Below are 18,077 nucleotides of genomic sequence, written 5' to 3'. Positions count from 1 at the left end.
CAGTTCCAACCTTATTCATGAGGAAGTGAAGACATGGCTACGCTCAAGGGCTGCAGATATACTCGGGAGAAAAAAAGGGATGAATATTTGAGTAAGGCTACACACATTTTTCTCTCATGTCTGATCCTTTCTCTCTCTTGGCATCTGTTTTGGCCCTGACAATAATCTTCTCTGCAAATTTCGAGCTTTAATTGTCCCCATCACTGCTGGATGGGCTCTCAAGATTCATCCACAAGACTGTTTTTCTGCCTTTGCATTTTCAACAGACTGATGTGAGGACCTGTGATACATTTGGAATACTTTTTGATCTGGAGGCCCAAAAGGCTCCTCTGTGTTTCTCTTTCATGGTTTACCTCCACTCATTAAAGGAAGTGGATGGTACTCTCCTGCATTAGCCGTCCACGGGAGGAAGAAAGGTGTGAGAGTTCCTTTTGTATGTGATGCTTTTCAGTCTTTAAATACTGATACCATGAAGACTGTCTTTCTGCTGCTTCTCTGGATCTCCACCTTTCTGACAGAAAGAAACACAGATGCAGGCTAGAACCCCGCGCAAAGAGTTGGTTTTAGAGAAGAAGTGGTAGTAGTCTTTTTGTTACCGCTGAGGTGTAGGAACTACTGTGCAGACGAGCCACTTGACTGCAGGCTCTTCCTACTACCAAATGTAAGAAATAAAATCTGATCTGTAATCACGGATGTTGAGGAGCTGGAAAAAAAAAACAGAAGACAGGCAGAGTTTCTCTTCACCTGAAATTTCCTCCTGAGCAGCCGCTGTTTGCCCCGGTTCTACAAAAGTGAAATATTCCTTTCACAGCTCTCGGTGGCTGAGCAGCTACAGTATTTACTGTGAGCCCATGCTGAGTCTTGAGCAGGAGGTCCACAGCTCAACTCCCTTTACTCAAACCCCCAACCCTTTTAAATGTGTCAATCCCTCACGCTCTCTCCTGGATTCCCTGCCTCTTCTCACTTTCCTTATTAAATATTAAAGGAATAAAATAGAACAGAAGAAAAGTAAAAAAACAAAACATTTTTGTTTGAAAGAGAAGTAGAAGTGTGAGTATGCTATAATATAGCAGACTGTGAAATCAGTACAGAGTAAATATACCACCCGAGATGTTCCGGTAGGGAAGGTAGAGAGGTTTATTCATGCCAGCCTTCGTAGGAGAACTAAAAGCTTTTATTAATTGCAGAGGGAGAACTGCATGAAGCTCACACAGAAATATGCATATCATCATTGCAGCCAATTAACCTTCTAAAATAAACCATTCCACCCACGGGACACTTCTCCCTTGGTTTCACCACTTAAGGCCTATTTTGGTCCATACTGGACTCAGAATTCACACAAATTACTCATTGTTTAAAAACAATAAATCTCCAGATTCTAACCCTGTATGACTGCAGCCTGACTCACAGATGGTTCAGACTTGCAGATTCAAAGTGTTTTTGACAGGTAAAATAAGATTACAGGCTTTTTATTTCCTCTTTGTGCCAAAAAAAAAAAATCTCCTGAGGTTATGACTGTATCATTAATCATCTGTCATTAACATTAACCTTTTACATTTTGAGTACAAAGAAATGTGGTTCTCAGCGCTATGTCCCCTACTCTTTATGTGGAATTGCTATTAATAATCTCTGGTCGGTAAAAAGATAAAAAATGAATTTTGGTGTCAACAAAGGCCACAATTCAAGTGGTGCAGAGACGAGTGCGTAAAACAGATCCTGAGACGTCCTTCTTTATGCACATTTATTATTCATCCGATAAACTTGCAGAAAAATCAATTGTGTTGCTTGTCCTCCTGAGTTACTGATGATTCTCCATTAGCAGTTTTAGCATTCCAGTCACCAGCCTGTCATGAGACAGGGTGTGGAGTCTACAGGTTGAAAACAAGGATGAAGAATTAAGATATATCCCTTGACTTGTTTGTAAACTGTTGGGGACAAACAGTTGCCAAAAAAACTAAATACTGGGTCATTGTTGTGGTTATTTGTTGTTGTCTCTGATGCATTCTACTAAATTTTTCATGACGCAGATTTTTTTAAGCTCTCATGAACACAGTGCTTCTCAAAGTGTGGGGCCTGAAAATCCCCACTTGTTTAAAGCGGGGAATGACCAAAAAAGTTTGAGAACCACTGAATTAACACAACAGCAAGTCTGAAAACAGAATTACTCTTTTTCATTCATTCATTCATCTTCTAACACTTAGCTGTTTCTGGGTCATGAGGGATGCCGGAGCCAATCCCAGCTCACATTGGGCGAGGGTGGGGTCACCCTGGACAGGTCAGCACTCCATCAGAGACCAACAACCACTCACACTCAGAGTCACCAGTTAACCCAAACATGATGTCTTTGGATGGTGGGAGGAAACAAGCACAGGGAGAACATGTAAACTCCTCACAGAAAGGCCCCAGGTCCGGGACCTTCTTATTGTGGGGCGACAGACAGTGTGCGAATTGGACAATGACAATTTGGGGAGTCAACATTTTCTTTAGGGTGTGAAGGGAACCCATGTTTCAACCCCCCCAATCTGTTATTTGCAACTCTTTTATTGGGGGAGGAAGCCATAATTAGGAGGTCAAACCCTCCTGTAATTCGCACTATGGCGACAGCGATAACCACTAAGCCGCTGTGCCGCCCACAATTTCTTTTTTCCGAAAATAAATCAAATCAAATCAGATTTATTTGCATAGCGCCAAATCCTAACAAAGTTACATCAAGGCACTTTACATATAGAGCAGGTATAGACCAAACTCTTCATAAAATGAAATGTTCTAGTAATAAAATTTTGTGTTTATAGAGGAGCAGATGTGTATTCATTTGAATATGACAAAGATTAATGTAAGTTTAAAGAAGTGGATGAAATGCAGTGACAGCAGAGAATAAACCTTCTCCAGCAGGTCTTTCCACAGTTAGGCAGATCCGACTACAAAGGTGTAGTTTTCAGTCTTGAGGGAGGAATCATTAAAACAAATATTTACCTGAAGATATCAATCAGACATGTATGATTTTAGCAAATCAGAATATGTCACACAAAACAGAGTCAGTCTACTCTGTATAAATAATATAGATATCCTGTTTTATATCTGGTGTCCTGGTTTCCTCAGTTTTCCAAGACAAGCATGCAAATGCCTTCAAGCTGCTGTCGGCCCAACTGTCTCTGGTCACAAGCTAATCAACGGATCTCTTCAGCCACTTCAGACTAACAGCTCATTTTGTTTTCAGCTGGATGAAGCCACTCAAACCCTCACTGGCTTCAAATAACTTGCTTTTCTCAACCACGGTACAATTTTCCAAGCAGCCAGTGGTTTGCTAAAATCACACACATTGTGTCCAAGAAAAAGAAAAGGTTGAACCTCAGCAGGCAGAGAAACGATTTCAAAGTGATCTTTCATGTCATAATGTCACTTCAATCTAAAAATGGTTCTAAATTTAAGCTGCTGTGCTGATGCTCTTGTTCTTGACGTTCTGACCCTGACAAAAAGAAATTTCTTTGTGCTTTATCATGAATAAGATCTCTTTTCTTTCAGTCAAAATGGTTGTAGATGTAAAAAATTGAATTGAGGGAACGAAAGGCACAGACCATCTGGACATCTGGTCCTTTATTTACAGAGAACGAAAACACACTCACTGTGTGAGGATTTTAGGAATGGAAATTTGCTGACAAACACATCATTTTTGTCCACTTGTCTTTAATTCTTGTCACTTGTCAGCCACCAAACTCGGACCTGAGGCGTTCAGATTCGACAGTGGAGCTGAAGCCACAGCAACGAGACTGAGCGACAGATATTACATCCTACGACCAGAAGTCATCGAGAGCTACATGTACATGTGGAGACTCACCCACGACCCCAAGTACAGAGAGTGGGGCTGGGAGGCCGTCGAGGTAAAATACAAAATACAGTGGTGACATTTCGCTTACCGGCCCAAATATCAGAGGAGCCCCATTTCCCTTCTGTGCAATAAGACCTTTAAAACAGACATGTCTTCTGGGAAACACTGATACTTGTAGATAACTTAGTCTTCATCTCTTTTTCTTTTCTTTGCACATTCAATTTAAAGGAATAATTTGACATTTGGGAAATATTCCATTTCTCTTTCTTGTCAAGTTTGACGAGAAGACTGATAACTTTGTCATATCTAACAAAAACAGTAGAAGCAGTGTTTGCTGTGTATGAATATTTCTTAGCTTGAAGAAACTCACCTATCTGGCAATATTTTTTCTTTATGCAACACATGATGTAACGGCTATCTGTTCAGGCCAAGTCATGACTAAAAATACATTGAAAAAATAATTTGATGTTATATTTAAGTTGGAACTATGCAGTATATTGTACCTGGTAGTTGTCTTTTAGCAGCAGCTCTGACTCTGATTGTATAAGTTGTAGTTACCTATCATGTCAAGCCCCTTTAGCACCGTTAATTACCCTCATCCAGCTTCCTCAATATTGTGTGGCGCGATACATTAGCTTGTAGATCAAGCAACCCCGCCAGCAGGAGGTGAAGATTGCGTAGCAAGCACCATTACTAATGCAGCCACAGACAGGACATCAGCTGCGGTAAAGTGTAGAGGGCTGGCACGAAAGATCTAGCATTAATTTAGTGCGCACAGAAGAGGAGAGATCAGGCTGACGAGTTTGACAGGCCTTTAATTATCACAAGCACAAAGGTTGAAAGCAGTGCACAACACTTCTCTTCATGGACCCCGAGCTTTAACACGTTGGGGTCTTTGTTAATTAGCCAGGCCTTTGTAGCCCGGGTAATAATGTGCTAATCCGCTTGGTTAGCTCAGCCACTCTCTATTAGCCTTTGTCAGCTTTAGCATTGCTTGGGCTTCAATTGTGTTGCAACCTGAAGGGCTTGACATACGCCACCATTTACAGTTTCTTTGGATGTATGTTGGGCACGAGTTATTTTCCTTTTACACCGTAGTGTATCAACGAGACGGCCTGTGATTTGTCATAAAATATTTGTTGCTGTCACAAAGCAGAAGCGGAAAGGCCGCTCAGTGAGGACTGAACAAATTCATGCTAATTTGCTCAATTTGTAAGCTCAAGCACGCAAGTGCAAAAAGTGGTCTTTGCCGTGTTTCAGAGATAAAGGTGCACATTTAAACCTGTTCTCTCCATTTGCTGTCAGGCCCTCGAGGAGCACTGCAGAGTGGAGTCTGGCTTTTCTGGGATCCGAGACGTTTACACCATGACAGTCAGCCACGATAACATGCAGCAGAGCTTTTTCCTCTCCGAGACACTTAAGTAAGTCCTATTCCCCGCTTAAAGGATGTATTCTGCATTCATAAAGATTTATTGATATTCAAAGTAATACACCGAAAAGCTTCGGAGTCGTCTATGCCTATTATCTGTTCTATCCATGAAGTGTGCTCCCTTCGTCAGACAGACACAATCACTCGTTCAGTGTTCAGGAGTCATCTGAGGTGTTTCCAATCACTCTTGGAAAGTGAGTTTTTCTTTGTACTTGTAAAAGGAGTGTGAATGACGGCAAGATGGTGTGCTGTTAAACGGCTCAATTTTACCTGCACTTATTTTTGGGTCATTAAGCAACACCAACTATCCAGGGTGCTGCAGCGTCTTGGCAAAGAGCCGACAAGATGACAGACACTGCTTTTGTGTCACTCTGTGTAACGCAATTTTTTTTTTTTTTTTTAAATATATGCCTTCACTTAAAAATTCATTCACCGTATTCTAGATAGAGTTTGTGTCAAATTGTTGCATCACAAATCATGCTGAAGTCGCAATTAACTAAATTGGAGCGAATTTTGAGACGGAGCCATATGAGCAACTGCTAGCATAAGTTCACATTTTATAATCTAAAGCTAATTTGCGGCTTCGACTGTCTGGGTTACAGTTATATTATGTGAGTTCAAAGTTATTGCCTTTCTTTGACAAGTTCCCCTCTACGTGCCTCTTGCCGTGTGTGTAGCCATAGTTTCTTTTCATCCCACTTCTTTGCTGCCACAGTGATATTTTATTTGTCTGAAGTCAGCTGTACTCATACATTTCACAGACCTGGCTATGGGCACATGCAGCAAAGCGATCTACTCGCTGCTGTTACAGAGTTGAAAAACTGTTCCCTTTCCTGACAATAATTAGATAGGAAGATCAATAGGACTCACGTCTGTGCAGCAAAATCTGACAAGAGACAAGAGAAAATCAGCTCACCTGGATCTTTCCAAAAGCAAAGTTTTCTAGCACGTCTAAAGCTCAGCCATTAACACATCACCTCATTTGTCTCATTCGCACAAATACCAAAGTGGGAAACATGACAGGACTATTTCTTGACTGCACTCACTGACTTCCTGTCATCTCAGCATGGAGGTGGTGACTTTCCCCGGTCAAAATATAATCCAGCTCAAAACACCAATACTTCTGACTTCTTGACTGATTAAACACGAGGTGTAATCTAGCAGTCAGTGAACTTTAGACACACTAGTTGATTAATTTACAGCAGAATGAAGTTTTACCCATTTAAAGTATTAATGAAGTATGTAAAGTACTTTAGGTTCATTATGAAACTGTGGCAGGAGTCATTAGGCCTTAACGGGTCTGGCCAAATGTGGTCCGAGTGATCAGAGCTCCAATTCACCTTGGGTGTCTAAGCATGGCCTAAAAGCCCACTAGACAAGTTGAAGTAGTTCTTCTGGTGGGCTAACAGAGGGCCCTCTTAAAATTCAGGTTTGACCTTGATCTGTAAACTAAGCTATCAAATAAAAATAGATCACACTTGCAAGCAAAGTGAGTGAGGGAGTTTGTTGAAGTTCTACACCACAGATGAGGTTTTGTTGACTTTGTAAAATACAGCTTCCTACAGCAATAACAACAAACGTGAAGACTAGCCGTAGTCATTCAAGTGAGGCAGCCAAAGCGCCAGAAATGAGTAGAGCCACATCAAATATTCAATCTTGTCTGTCTGCCAAAGCCGCCTCACATCTATTCATAGGTGCTCGGAAAAGAGATAGCAGAGGTATTCGCTGAGGCCACATTTTGACTGAACCAAATGGATCTTCTGTTTGTTTGTTCAGGTATCTGTACCTGCTTTTCTCTGATGATGACCTTCTCCCGCTGGAGGACTGGGTGTTCAATACGGAGGCCCACCCGCTGCCCATCATCCGTAAGAGCTGCCTGCAGGACGAAGCGACACAGGACAAGACAGTCTCTGAATAAGACAGAGGACGACCCAACAGTCATGTGCACACGGTCACACTAATACAAACACCAATTCAGTGCAGGTTCGGTCTTTTCAGGAGCGCGTGACGGACTTGTAATTCCTTTCCAGTAAAGGATGTTGTCGTTTCATGCTGTGATTGTATATCCTTTTTGCCCGGGTTACTTCCTGTTGGCACTTCTTTTTTGTGGACAATCAAGACAAACATGACTTTCATGAAAAGAGCACCTTTTTTCTTTCCTTCTTTCCTCTGTGAGGAAACCAGTGTAACTTACAGACCCAGATGTTTGGGAGGAGGGGTGAACTATGGGCCGTGATGTTCGAACAAGAAAAACATATAGAAAACCACTTGAGTTTTGCTCTTTGATTTCATTGTTTCATTAATCTTCAGTGATGAACGATCCTCCGATCTCGTCATTGCGTTTTTTCCTTTGTGAGTATGCTCTTTGACCAAAGGTTTCTTTGCATTTTGATTTTCCTTCCTTTCCAGTAATGTGTTTTTGGTGAGATTTGACAGAAAGTGAGGTTTACTAATAGGATTGAATTGTAATGAATATTAATTAATGTACAGACAAACATGAAAATCCCCCTGCAAACTAATGTTGATGTCATGTTTCTTACTGAAACGAGCTTGAATTATTTTTTTTTTTAAAGCCAGGAGGTGTCAGGAAGGGTGGCATTGTCTTCTGCATCCAGGGACCATTTTTCAGAAAAAAAAAAAAAAAAAAAAAAAAAAGGTTGGGTTGTGTTTCCACTGTATGCTTGGGTTACTTTTTGAACAGAACAATGCTTTCTCAGTCCTCTCAGCCTTTCAAATCAGAGTAACAAATGGAGTTCTGTCACCTCGGTGACTGTAATACAAGCATAAAGGAAAAAGAAGGCATTGCCTGCTGACTCCAAATGGGTTTTCCTTTTTCTGTTGTTGTTTTTCTGCTTCACTCTGCCTTTACATGCGAATTCCATAAAGCTGCCAATACTGATGTTAAAGGCTGTTAGACTGCGGAGAAAACTTTTCATTTCCATCACTGCTATCCTGCACAGTTATAGAGTGAATGTGCTGTACATACAGACGAAGTGAGTGACCCCTGTATGAACTTGTCTTGACTTTATTTTGTGATTTCATTTTTATTTATTTTATTTTTTTTTCACTTTCTAAAATTCAGTGGGTATTCTTTTTTTCTGGGTTCTCTTTTAATTTGCTTCCCTCAGGTGTTTCAGTAAAAAAGAAAAAAAAAAAACTTCAGATTTTAGGTCTAGTTATTGCTGATATTAATTATTGTTATTAGTTATTCTTACTGTTTGATTTAACTTTCATTGTTGAATATTTTCAAATACTGATAAAAAAAAGACCTGTGCAACTTTGTACATTTAAAACAATTACAGTTGTTGTGTCTTTTTTACTGGCCTCTTTGTTTACTTGTTTTACTCAAAAATACGTGTCCTAGCTGCTGTGGTATTAATTTTGCCGTCTGATTGGTACAAGTTGTTTCAGAGGAATCAACCTGCAGCGACTAACAAAAAGGAAGGAAGCTGGACTCATTTGGTGCTTACCTTTGTTTTAGTTTTTGCTGCCAGGAAATTCATTACAGATTTAATTAAAGGTGGATGTCTCGGGGTTGTGTAAAGTTCTAGCTATCACAACAAGAATATGACTAATGGGGTTTAAACATTCCACCTCTGTCATGTTGATAGGCCAACAAAGGAAGATTTAATATCATCCTCCCCAAATGATTCAGCTCTACCTGTTGTCATCTGAGTCCTAATTTAAGTCTAATTGCTTTAAATGGAATCAGCATGCATTAACTGACATGATTGACATTTAATACCAATTTTGAAAAATGGTCCTCAAATGCCACAGATTTATTGACATGATCTCACCAACAGCTTAAAAAGGGAACCGTGTCTGTGAATTTGAATATTAAGTGTAAATATTATCTTGGTTGCAGCCTGAAGGACCGTTATTCATCCCAGCTAAGGAATGATAACGGAAAGAGGGACAAACGTGTAGGCCACATTTGTACATTTGTGCTCGTCTAGTGTTGCCCCGGGGATATAAATGTGAGAATCGCTGTCCATTTAAATGCACCTGAGACTGATAGTGAAGGACAAACGCTACAAATAACTGCCCCCCCTTCCTTTTCCTTCCTCTTTTACTGCACGGCAGCAGAAAATGAAATGTCACGACTCGCCGTTTGACTTTGCAAGACCTGCCGTTGATGTGCAACAAAGGGGAGGAAGAGCCGTCGCTCTCTCACGGCTGCAGTTGTCATTCAGCTGGGCCAACCAGGACCGGCATTTTTACACAGAAGAACCAGAATATCTGCAGACATCAGCTTAAATCTGATTGGATTTCACAACACTGTCAACTCCATATAGTCACATTTTCAACTCCCCAGCAATTCAAGACAGAAGAAGAAAAACAAGCCGATACAGAGTAACTGGAAAATCAGCAGGGATCAGCTTAAACATGATTCGATTTCAAAACACTGTCAACTCCATGTAGTCATATTTTAAACTCCACAGAGATTCGAGACAAAGAGACTAACAAAAGCAAGCCAACCAAAGAAAAAGAGCAGTGCAAAGATTGCACTGTGATATATGATTTCCTCTCTTGACCTTCTGTAAGGTTTAATTAAATAACACGCTGAAATTGTGACTATGATTTGCATTAATTACAGGCTAGTGGCGAGACGCTGCGGATGACGCGACCTAATGCTGTACATTATCTGTGAGTTACAGCGCACCTTATATTTGTATATTATCCCTCCAGGAAAAAGCCAGTGATATACCAGATAAAGGTAGAATACAATCCAACTTTGCTTGCCCTGCAGCTGCCACTGTAAATTGCTTGTCGAGCACTTGAACACAAACGTCAAGCATCTTCAGACGTTACACTTGAACTGATATTTGACCCCAGTCCCACCTTTCACTCAACTTTCAGTTCAACTATTCTTGAAACACTTGCACTTGAGCTGACACTTCACCTTCTACACATCAACTGACATTTGAGCTGCTTTTATCGAAAACTTAAAATGAAAACACAACTGCTTTCAACACTTCGACAACTGACACTGTGGCTCCTTTCAGTGACCTCATTTGAACTTCTGCTTGAAAGCCCATTAGGATTCAGGTGACACTTCAGTATTCCTGTTGTACATTTACAGCAGCTCACCCAAAGCTTAGCCTTCGCTGTAATTTGTCAACTTTTTTGATTGACCAAACGAGAAAAGGGTTAGGGTTAAATCCCACAAATCCCACTGTAATTAGATTATCTGCAGGGCAATTGTCGATTGTCGATTTCTTAGTGTATTTTAAAGGTTTTTGAACATTCACCTAAAATAATTCACAAATATGCATACTTGCACTTGTTGTTTTGACCACATGCATGCATTTGAACTGATAAATACAGCAAAATACAGTATCCTGTAAGTACCCAGATGCACTAAAACGGTCAAAAAGTTTAGTGCAAAATGATAAAAAATATACAATAGTATAGTAAGTGAAGATATTAAGTACTTTTACACCCGCCGTTGTATGTCTTCTTAGGATTCAACAGATCTGCAGACAAAGCTGTCCAGGTATGACACTTTAAACACCATTAAGTCAGTGTAAGTGAGGCTGAAAATGGATGCTGAATTGGAGTAAAAGGAGCTCAATGCTGCACAATTTCCTACTTGCCTCATTGTTATTTCCCTGCATGTGTCTCCCGTCGGTGCATTGTAGCTGTACACTGAAATCTCTCTACAGGGGTCCAAGGACAGACAGATGAATTTGTTCCTCACAATAAACTGAAAATAGAATTCTTTTTATTAATCTCTATTCAGGGACTCATTCATGAATTGTGTGTGTCTATGTTTCCTGGGAAATGACAGCCGGAGGGTTGTTTTGGAACAAACTAAAATAGCCCTCTTAGATGCTGACAAATTGGTGGTAGTGGTGGGACGGGGGCAGAAAGTAGCACATTAGTTAGTGGAGAGATACTGTATTCAGCATGAGAGACTCTTAGTCAGTGTTTGGTTTCCCCGCAGCATCCTTGACTTTGGAAAGTTTACACACTGAAGAGTAAGTTGGCTGTAATATTCTCTTATTACTTGAACAGATTGTTTGAGGACAAGGACTGATGTCTGCATAGCACTAATCCAGGCAATATGCAGACCTCACCCCTGTCATTAACCAAATTTATGATTTTTAAAACTTTAATGTAATTATTAACTAGACTGATTTGGGGAAATGCTATTTAGTCCAGACACGTTATCATTTAATATTCATATTCAATTACACATTCTAATTAGATAACTAATAGTCACGCTAGAAGCTGATCTTTCCAGTCATGAATTTGGACAGTGGAAATTTTACTATAAATTCTGAGTGACTGATTCAGCGACTCGGTCTATGAAGTATGCAAAGTTCAGCGTGACTGGCTCTGCCGTGAAAGTGTGTATAGTGTGTGTTTCCACAAATAGATTCATCCTTGATGCACTGAGCAGATGTCTCAGCCCTCAGACACTGCAGTGTGTAGCTCGTATGCGTTTGTGAGAACATCCTGTGAGCTGCCAACACTTGAAGGTCCGCCAGGCCGGCCTCATCTGTTGCCCCAACACCTTGTTAGTGCCTGGAGGTGAATACAACTGCATAATCAGCTGCTAATGTGCACTTCTAAAAATAACTCAGGGGTCGGACGGAGGAGAATCAGGTGCACGGAGCGTCCGTCCATAAACGTATAATAATTTTTTATTAAGGTCAAATCATAATACTAACAGGAGCTGGTGAAGCTGCAACGCACAATTGGTGTCATCGTTTCGGTTAAGTCATTCAGTTTATGAAATACCAAAGTCATATTTTCAAATGTTTTCACAATTTAAGAAAAAACTTCATTTAGTTTTTATTATTTTGGTTTATAAAACACTGAAATATGTATATGGAACCAGAGAAATTGGCAGTTTTTTCACAATTTGAAAAAAATGACCAAAATTATTCAAATATCTAAATAATTTATGATGAATCCACCATGTCACAACAATTACATGTAAACATTTACACACAGCTGGCTATATTCTTTAAATGCTAAAGAATGGTGTTTGATTGCTTCTTTCTTTCTTTCTTTTTTTTTTATTCATCTTTAGCTCAAGGTGAAGAATGCTGTCCCATATTTCTGAGCAGCTTCAACATTTAAAGGGCCAGATCATTCATGTCAACAGCATACACCACCGTATAATAATGCAGCCTGATCTAAGTGCACCATGGTATCCAAGCACCATGGCTGTCCTATCTGTTCACCTCTTGACCCCGCGATGTTTTCCATCAACGACAAGATTTCATCGCAATCCAGCTGATACTGTTTCAGTCTGGGCCAAAGCAGCTGAGAATACACCCAGTCTTTACTGTTCCGATCACAAGTTTGAGCTGCAACAATAGAATTGGAAAGGGTTTTCTGTTTTTGCCTAAATAATTACACGGTCTAAGAAGCGGCCGCAGCCTCTGTGGTGGATCTCAGTGACGAGCACCAGCTGACATCACGCATGACGGCATACGAGCTCCAGCTGCAGATAATTACTGTCCCTAACAATCTCTCCCTCCGAAACGTAGTTTTCATCCTGCGGGCTGAAGTCGGATTTCCAACCGTACCGCTCCAACTTGCTCACATGCAAACTAAATAAGTTTGATGTACAAAGGAAACAGAGAAGCAGCTTACAGCTGGGGAAAGTTAAATCAAATGGCAGATGGTGGAGAGTCAGCTTAAGAAAATTCTTCCAAAAACAAAACAAAACAAAACAAAAAAAAAAAAGGCAGTTGGGGGGGAAATGATTTCTCTCATGCTGATCCTGTTTATCTAGATGTACCTTTTCAGCTCCCACAAACTATGAAATGATAAATATTCTCCTGTATATTATAAAATTGTTCTTTAAAGTAGAAAATATGGTAAAGTCACGCCACGAATACCCGATAAAACTTGTGATAGTCATGCATTCCTTTGTGTATCTAAAAATGCCCGTGATGACTTTGCCATCTCTTTTGTGAGATTGTTTTATAGCGGCCCATCCTCCTTGTCAGTTAAGTGTTTTACTGTTCAGAGGCTTTGAGGAGCCTCGTGAGTGGAGCGATTTAACCCAGAATCCTGATGAAAGCTAATGCTAATTGTTATGGTTCTCACTATCATAAATATTCATTTGTGGACACAGTCTAGCATCTGTGACACATCACTTACTGTACTGCTCTCTGCAGAGATTTACGGCTTTGAAGATGCCAGGAGCTCCACTTTCCTGTTTGAGTTGGTGAAAAATTGAGAAGTGTACTTTCATCTTTCTCGCTGAGGTAAGTTAATTATCTAACTAGATATAAATGCTTGGCTGCTTTTATTGTGGCCACTCTTACATTCATTTTATTTGTACTTTTCTTTCAATGCAGCTTAAAACAAACAAAATAAAACGTACAGTGAGGTTTCTGAGTATCTGGGACTTCATTCCAGAAAGTCAAACTGTAGTGTAGAGTTTTTCAAATTCAATTTCCTTTTTTTTCCTTTTTTTTTTTAATCCTTTGAGCTCTGAAACGGAAATGTCATTCTTCTCCATTGTGCTGAAGTGACAGCACAAGCCTCAGCTGTGGAAATCTCAAAACCTTAGATAATATGATCTATGTGCACGGCTTGATACCATCAGGACAGGAAAATGGGAAATACTCTGCTCAAAATTGTTTTTGATCGTTTAATCATCTGAAATCGTTAAATTCAACTCTCAGCTTGAGTACTCAAGTTTTATGCAACCTAATGTTTCGCTCAAATAAATTTCATTTTTCATTTTTTGGCAGTTGCAGAAATTAGTTCCTTTATACGTAATGTTTTTAAAGCCGTTGTGAATTTAAAATTCAACATATTGATGTACAAACGAAATTAAATTAATTAGTAAAATTTAACTTTATTGCAGGGAACATGGTTATTGTACTAAATAATGAGTGACGCAACAAATTAATTTAGTCATAAGCATATAACACTGCCCAAAAATTGGACTGTCACAAACATAATGTAAGAATAAAAGCAGTTATAGTGCCTGGCAAAAGCCAGTGAAATACTTTCAAAGTAAAACACTTGCCTCGGGAGGATAAGTTCATCTAAGAACCTAACGACAGGAACAAAACCGAAGTGTGTTCCAAAGAGGAGAGCCAAACTTTAAATGGGCACTATGTGAGTTTGAGGTGGAAACAATGCTGGTGATACCGTGAAGTGTATTTCTGCTGGTAAAGTTCCAGCGGGCAAAGTTTTCATCATCTATGATTTGTTACAGCACAAGGGGAAGATACTGGTTAACAGAGCAGCATAGGTGTGCTGCTGTAGTTTCTGAGGCAGAAGGACGTTTGTTTAGCTTATGTGATTTTGAAGCAAGTCCATCTGTTGTTCAGGAACCTGCATTTATGATTTTGACTGCATCTCAAATACATCTGTTTTGATTCCCAAGAGACAGAGATCCTCAGATTTTACACTGTCTTGAATAGAAAAGCTGTTTACGTGATATTGAATTCAGATGTCAATCAACATGAAAAAGAAGATAATGAACTGTTTTTCACTTTCTTCATATTTTAGAAGTGTACTTTTAAGCACCAATTCAAGCAAAGCCTCTAATATGATTCTATCTTTTCTCCTCCAAAAAAATTCTAATTCGAAATCCAACTCTTCTCCACTTTCAACTGCTTGCTTTTCCTGTGTATACTTTGTTCTTTTAGCTTTTATTAAAACGTTTTTTTCTTTTTATTTACACCTACATTTTACTGGCAGGCACACCGACACCAGGGAGCTTCTTAAAAGAGCAAGAAGTTTTTTACGTTTGGACATAAAACAGCTCCGGTGGAACAGCTGTAAAGTCATGGAAAGGACATCTGTCTGTTTTGAATATAAAATGTATCCTGTGGACATAAAGGTGATCAAACAAGTTGATCCTGTTCCTCAGCTCATCCTTGCAGCTACAAGAGGGCTCAAAGTCTTTACAGAAGTGCGAGGGCAGGTTGGCAGGTGCCAGGACCACACCGCCTATGCCCAGTTTGGCACACGTGTGATGGGCATGACGCCAAGCCCAACTGCGCTGCCAAGCTGTCTGCACTCCCTCATGATGAAAGAAATACATTTACATTAATCACGTAGCGGCGCTTCTCCGAGGACTCACCCTTTCTGCTGCCCTTCTCTCCATAACAAAAAAATCACTAATTAGGCAAAGGAATGTTTCTAACGTGTGAACACGTTCAACAGGAGCTGTTATAAAGTGGCTGTAATAAGCTCCACAGATCAACAACTGTGGGTGATTAGATTCAGCCAGAGACACGAATAAGAGCAGCAGCAGCACCAGGTGCCACACTATGAGCGGCTATCACAGCATCACAAGTCAGAAGGTCAGACGTTATGACCAAATGTCACTTTTTTAAGTTTGGAAATAATAATTCTTAATTGTTTTTGTTCATTCATCTTCCACCGCTTGTCCGTTTCGGGGTCGCAGGGGTTGCTGGAGCCAATCCCAGCTCACGTTGGGGCGAGGGTGGGGTCAGCCTGGACAGGACACCAGTCCATCACAGCGCCAACACACAGAGACAGGCAGAGACCAACAACCACTCACACTCAGAGTCACCCATTAACCCAAACATGATTTTGGACGGCAGGAGGAGAGCTAATTGTTTTTAATTACTGACTTAAGTGAAAAGTCAATAATGACAATAGTTAATGAATGGTTTTGTTCATAAGGTCCAGTTCTTTAAGAACGTTGACAGAATTCTCTGATACAAAAGTTTACTTTTTTTTTGCATTTATTCTTTTATGCTCAAGCTGTGACAATACGTTTGGTTTCGTCTGGATTGCTTGCTTATGTACTTTGAGCTTATTGCAGTGCTGTATCATTTATTAATTAGAGCCACTGCATTCATGGGGGGGTGTGCTAATTTCACACTGTGAGACGGTGGGCAGACGATTTACATAGAGACTGTGGACTGTGTAAAATAAAGCAACATGTGAAACTTATCTTGTCCACACAAGAAACAGACATTATTGGTTTTTAATGCTGGTATAATCACTTGATCATTAACACAACAGCATCAGTGTAATGGGGAGTTTATCCCACTTTGGAGTGGAAGTCACAGCTGTGATTTGATATTTGTCTATGATTTTTTTTTTCCCCCCTCTTAAGATCACTATGGCTGATCCCTGGACACTCTCAGCTACAGCAGATCATACAGCTGGTTACCACGGGAAGACAGAGCTAATGTTTGCATATGTTCTTTGCTTCAACTGCAAGTGTGCACAAACATTGTGGGGCTTGAAATGCAGGATTTAAGATTTTAGGATTTAAACAATCTAACACAAAAACAATGGCACAGCACTCGTCTTTCTTTGCACTATTTAAAGGTAGAGCATAACATTGAACTAACAGAGAACAAATCAAAAACCACAACAGTAAACCTCGGCCCATCTAACGTCCATTTGAAATGAAGCATTATCTCCATCTTTCAATTTGTTATGACGACTCATACCTGCTTCACAGTAAAGATATTTCAAAGATCAGCAAGCTCTCCACTCTCACTGGGTTAATGTGAAAACAAGCTGCACATACATCACTGTATCACTTTGCACAGTGAGTGTTATGGCTCACACTGCGGGGAGCAGCTCAAATCAGGACGGAGGGGTTGGGTTTTATCAGAGCTTTGATCTGTACAGCTGCGCCGCAGAGGTCATTTAATGGTAATAGTAATGGTTTATGTTCTTTCCTGTTGTCTTAACGAGTCAGGTCAGCTTGTTTGTCTTCACTAAAGTCAAATTCCCATACCACACAGCAGTATTAAAAAAACATCACGCTCTCCGTAAGGCAGACAAAATGAAAAAACAACAGTAGTACAGAACAAACCAGGTGAGTGGATTATACTGTGGGAGGAATGTCAACGGATATTGTGAACAAGACAATGAATTTGTTCATTGGCATGAAAAATATCAGATCTGCTTCTACCTTGAATGTGAGGCTTTTTTTGTTGCTACTCTTTTTGATTGAATATTATTCAGGGGGACAAAATAGACATGACAGAGTCTGCACAGCATTTTGTAGAATTTGTCAATACCATATGAATCACAAAAATAACAAACTAAATCCAAAAAAATCTGTTAAATGAAAGGCAGTAAACTCACACTACATATTAGCAGTGAAGGGGCTGTTTAATCTTTGCCAAACAGATTCAGCCATAGCAAACGGTAATTTTCAGACCTGGACTTGAGTGGAGGAACAACTTGGCTGTGTTGGTCTTCACACTAGATGTGACTGAAGTCCTAAGTGCATTTAAAACATGTTATCAGTGAGAGAAGCAGGCAGCCAGCTGGCTCTATCCACACAAGATTTAATACCGCAGACATTATAAAGAGATTAAATTATTGATCTGACCATTAGAGGCAGATGATCATCTTGGTGTCCGCTTAGACTAAAGCACATTTAGAAAATAAACGACATACCAGTGTGGGAAGAGTTATAGGGCCCGCCGACTTATGACGACCATCCAGTTACACAACCGCATCAACCACTTCTGTGTAGTTTGCAATCTTCTGGCTCTATCACAAAAAGAGAGAGATACAACGTCAGATTCAAAGATGAAAATGAGCACAGTCAGCAGATATAAGTAATTGCATTTTTGCAGTTTATCTTGAAAAGCTACACTTAGATTGATTTTAATGCCCAGGTGACCACAAAACGAGCTTTATGATAAACAGCAAAAACCAAATAACATCTGCCAAACATAACTACATTTTAGTATTATGTTTTCTGATTATTTTTTGCTATTGTGTTATTTAATTATCCAACTGTCTCTTATCTGTTGAATTTCCACATTTTAACTAACACGTTGATGCTTGGTGTGAAAAACATGATTAATATTTCAGGCCTGTAGGTCAGAG

The 18,077-nt window shown here is 39.9% G+C and overlaps 1 protein-coding gene across 1 annotated transcript in view; it reads left to right on the top strand.

The window, feature by feature from the left end:
* The window catches only part of LOC115045427 (mannosyl-oligosaccharide 1,2-alpha-mannosidase IA), a 163,170-nt gene extending 155,260 nt beyond the window's left edge, over positions 1–7,910 (top strand). Inside the window, exons 10-12 of the mRNA XM_029505102.1 lie at positions 3,706–3,878; positions 5,132–5,247; positions 7,032–7,910. Coding sequence (XP_029360962.1) covers positions 3,706–3,878; positions 5,132–5,247; positions 7,032–7,173 — 431 coding nt within the window. The 3' untranslated portion in view covers positions 7,174–7,910. The remainder of the gene's footprint in view (positions 1–3,705; positions 3,879–5,131; positions 5,248–7,031) is intronic.
* The last annotated feature ends 10,167 nt before the right edge of the window (positions 7,911–18,077 follow it).

The sequence above is a fragment of the Echeneis naucrates genome, chromosome 6 (assembly GCF_900963305.1).
Source record: "Echeneis naucrates chromosome 6, fEcheNa1.1, whole genome shotgun sequence".
NCBI classification, from domain to species: Eukaryota; Metazoa; Chordata; class Actinopteri; order Carangiformes; family Echeneidae; genus Echeneis; species Echeneis naucrates.
This window is presented reverse-complemented; position numbering and strand designations above follow the sequence as displayed.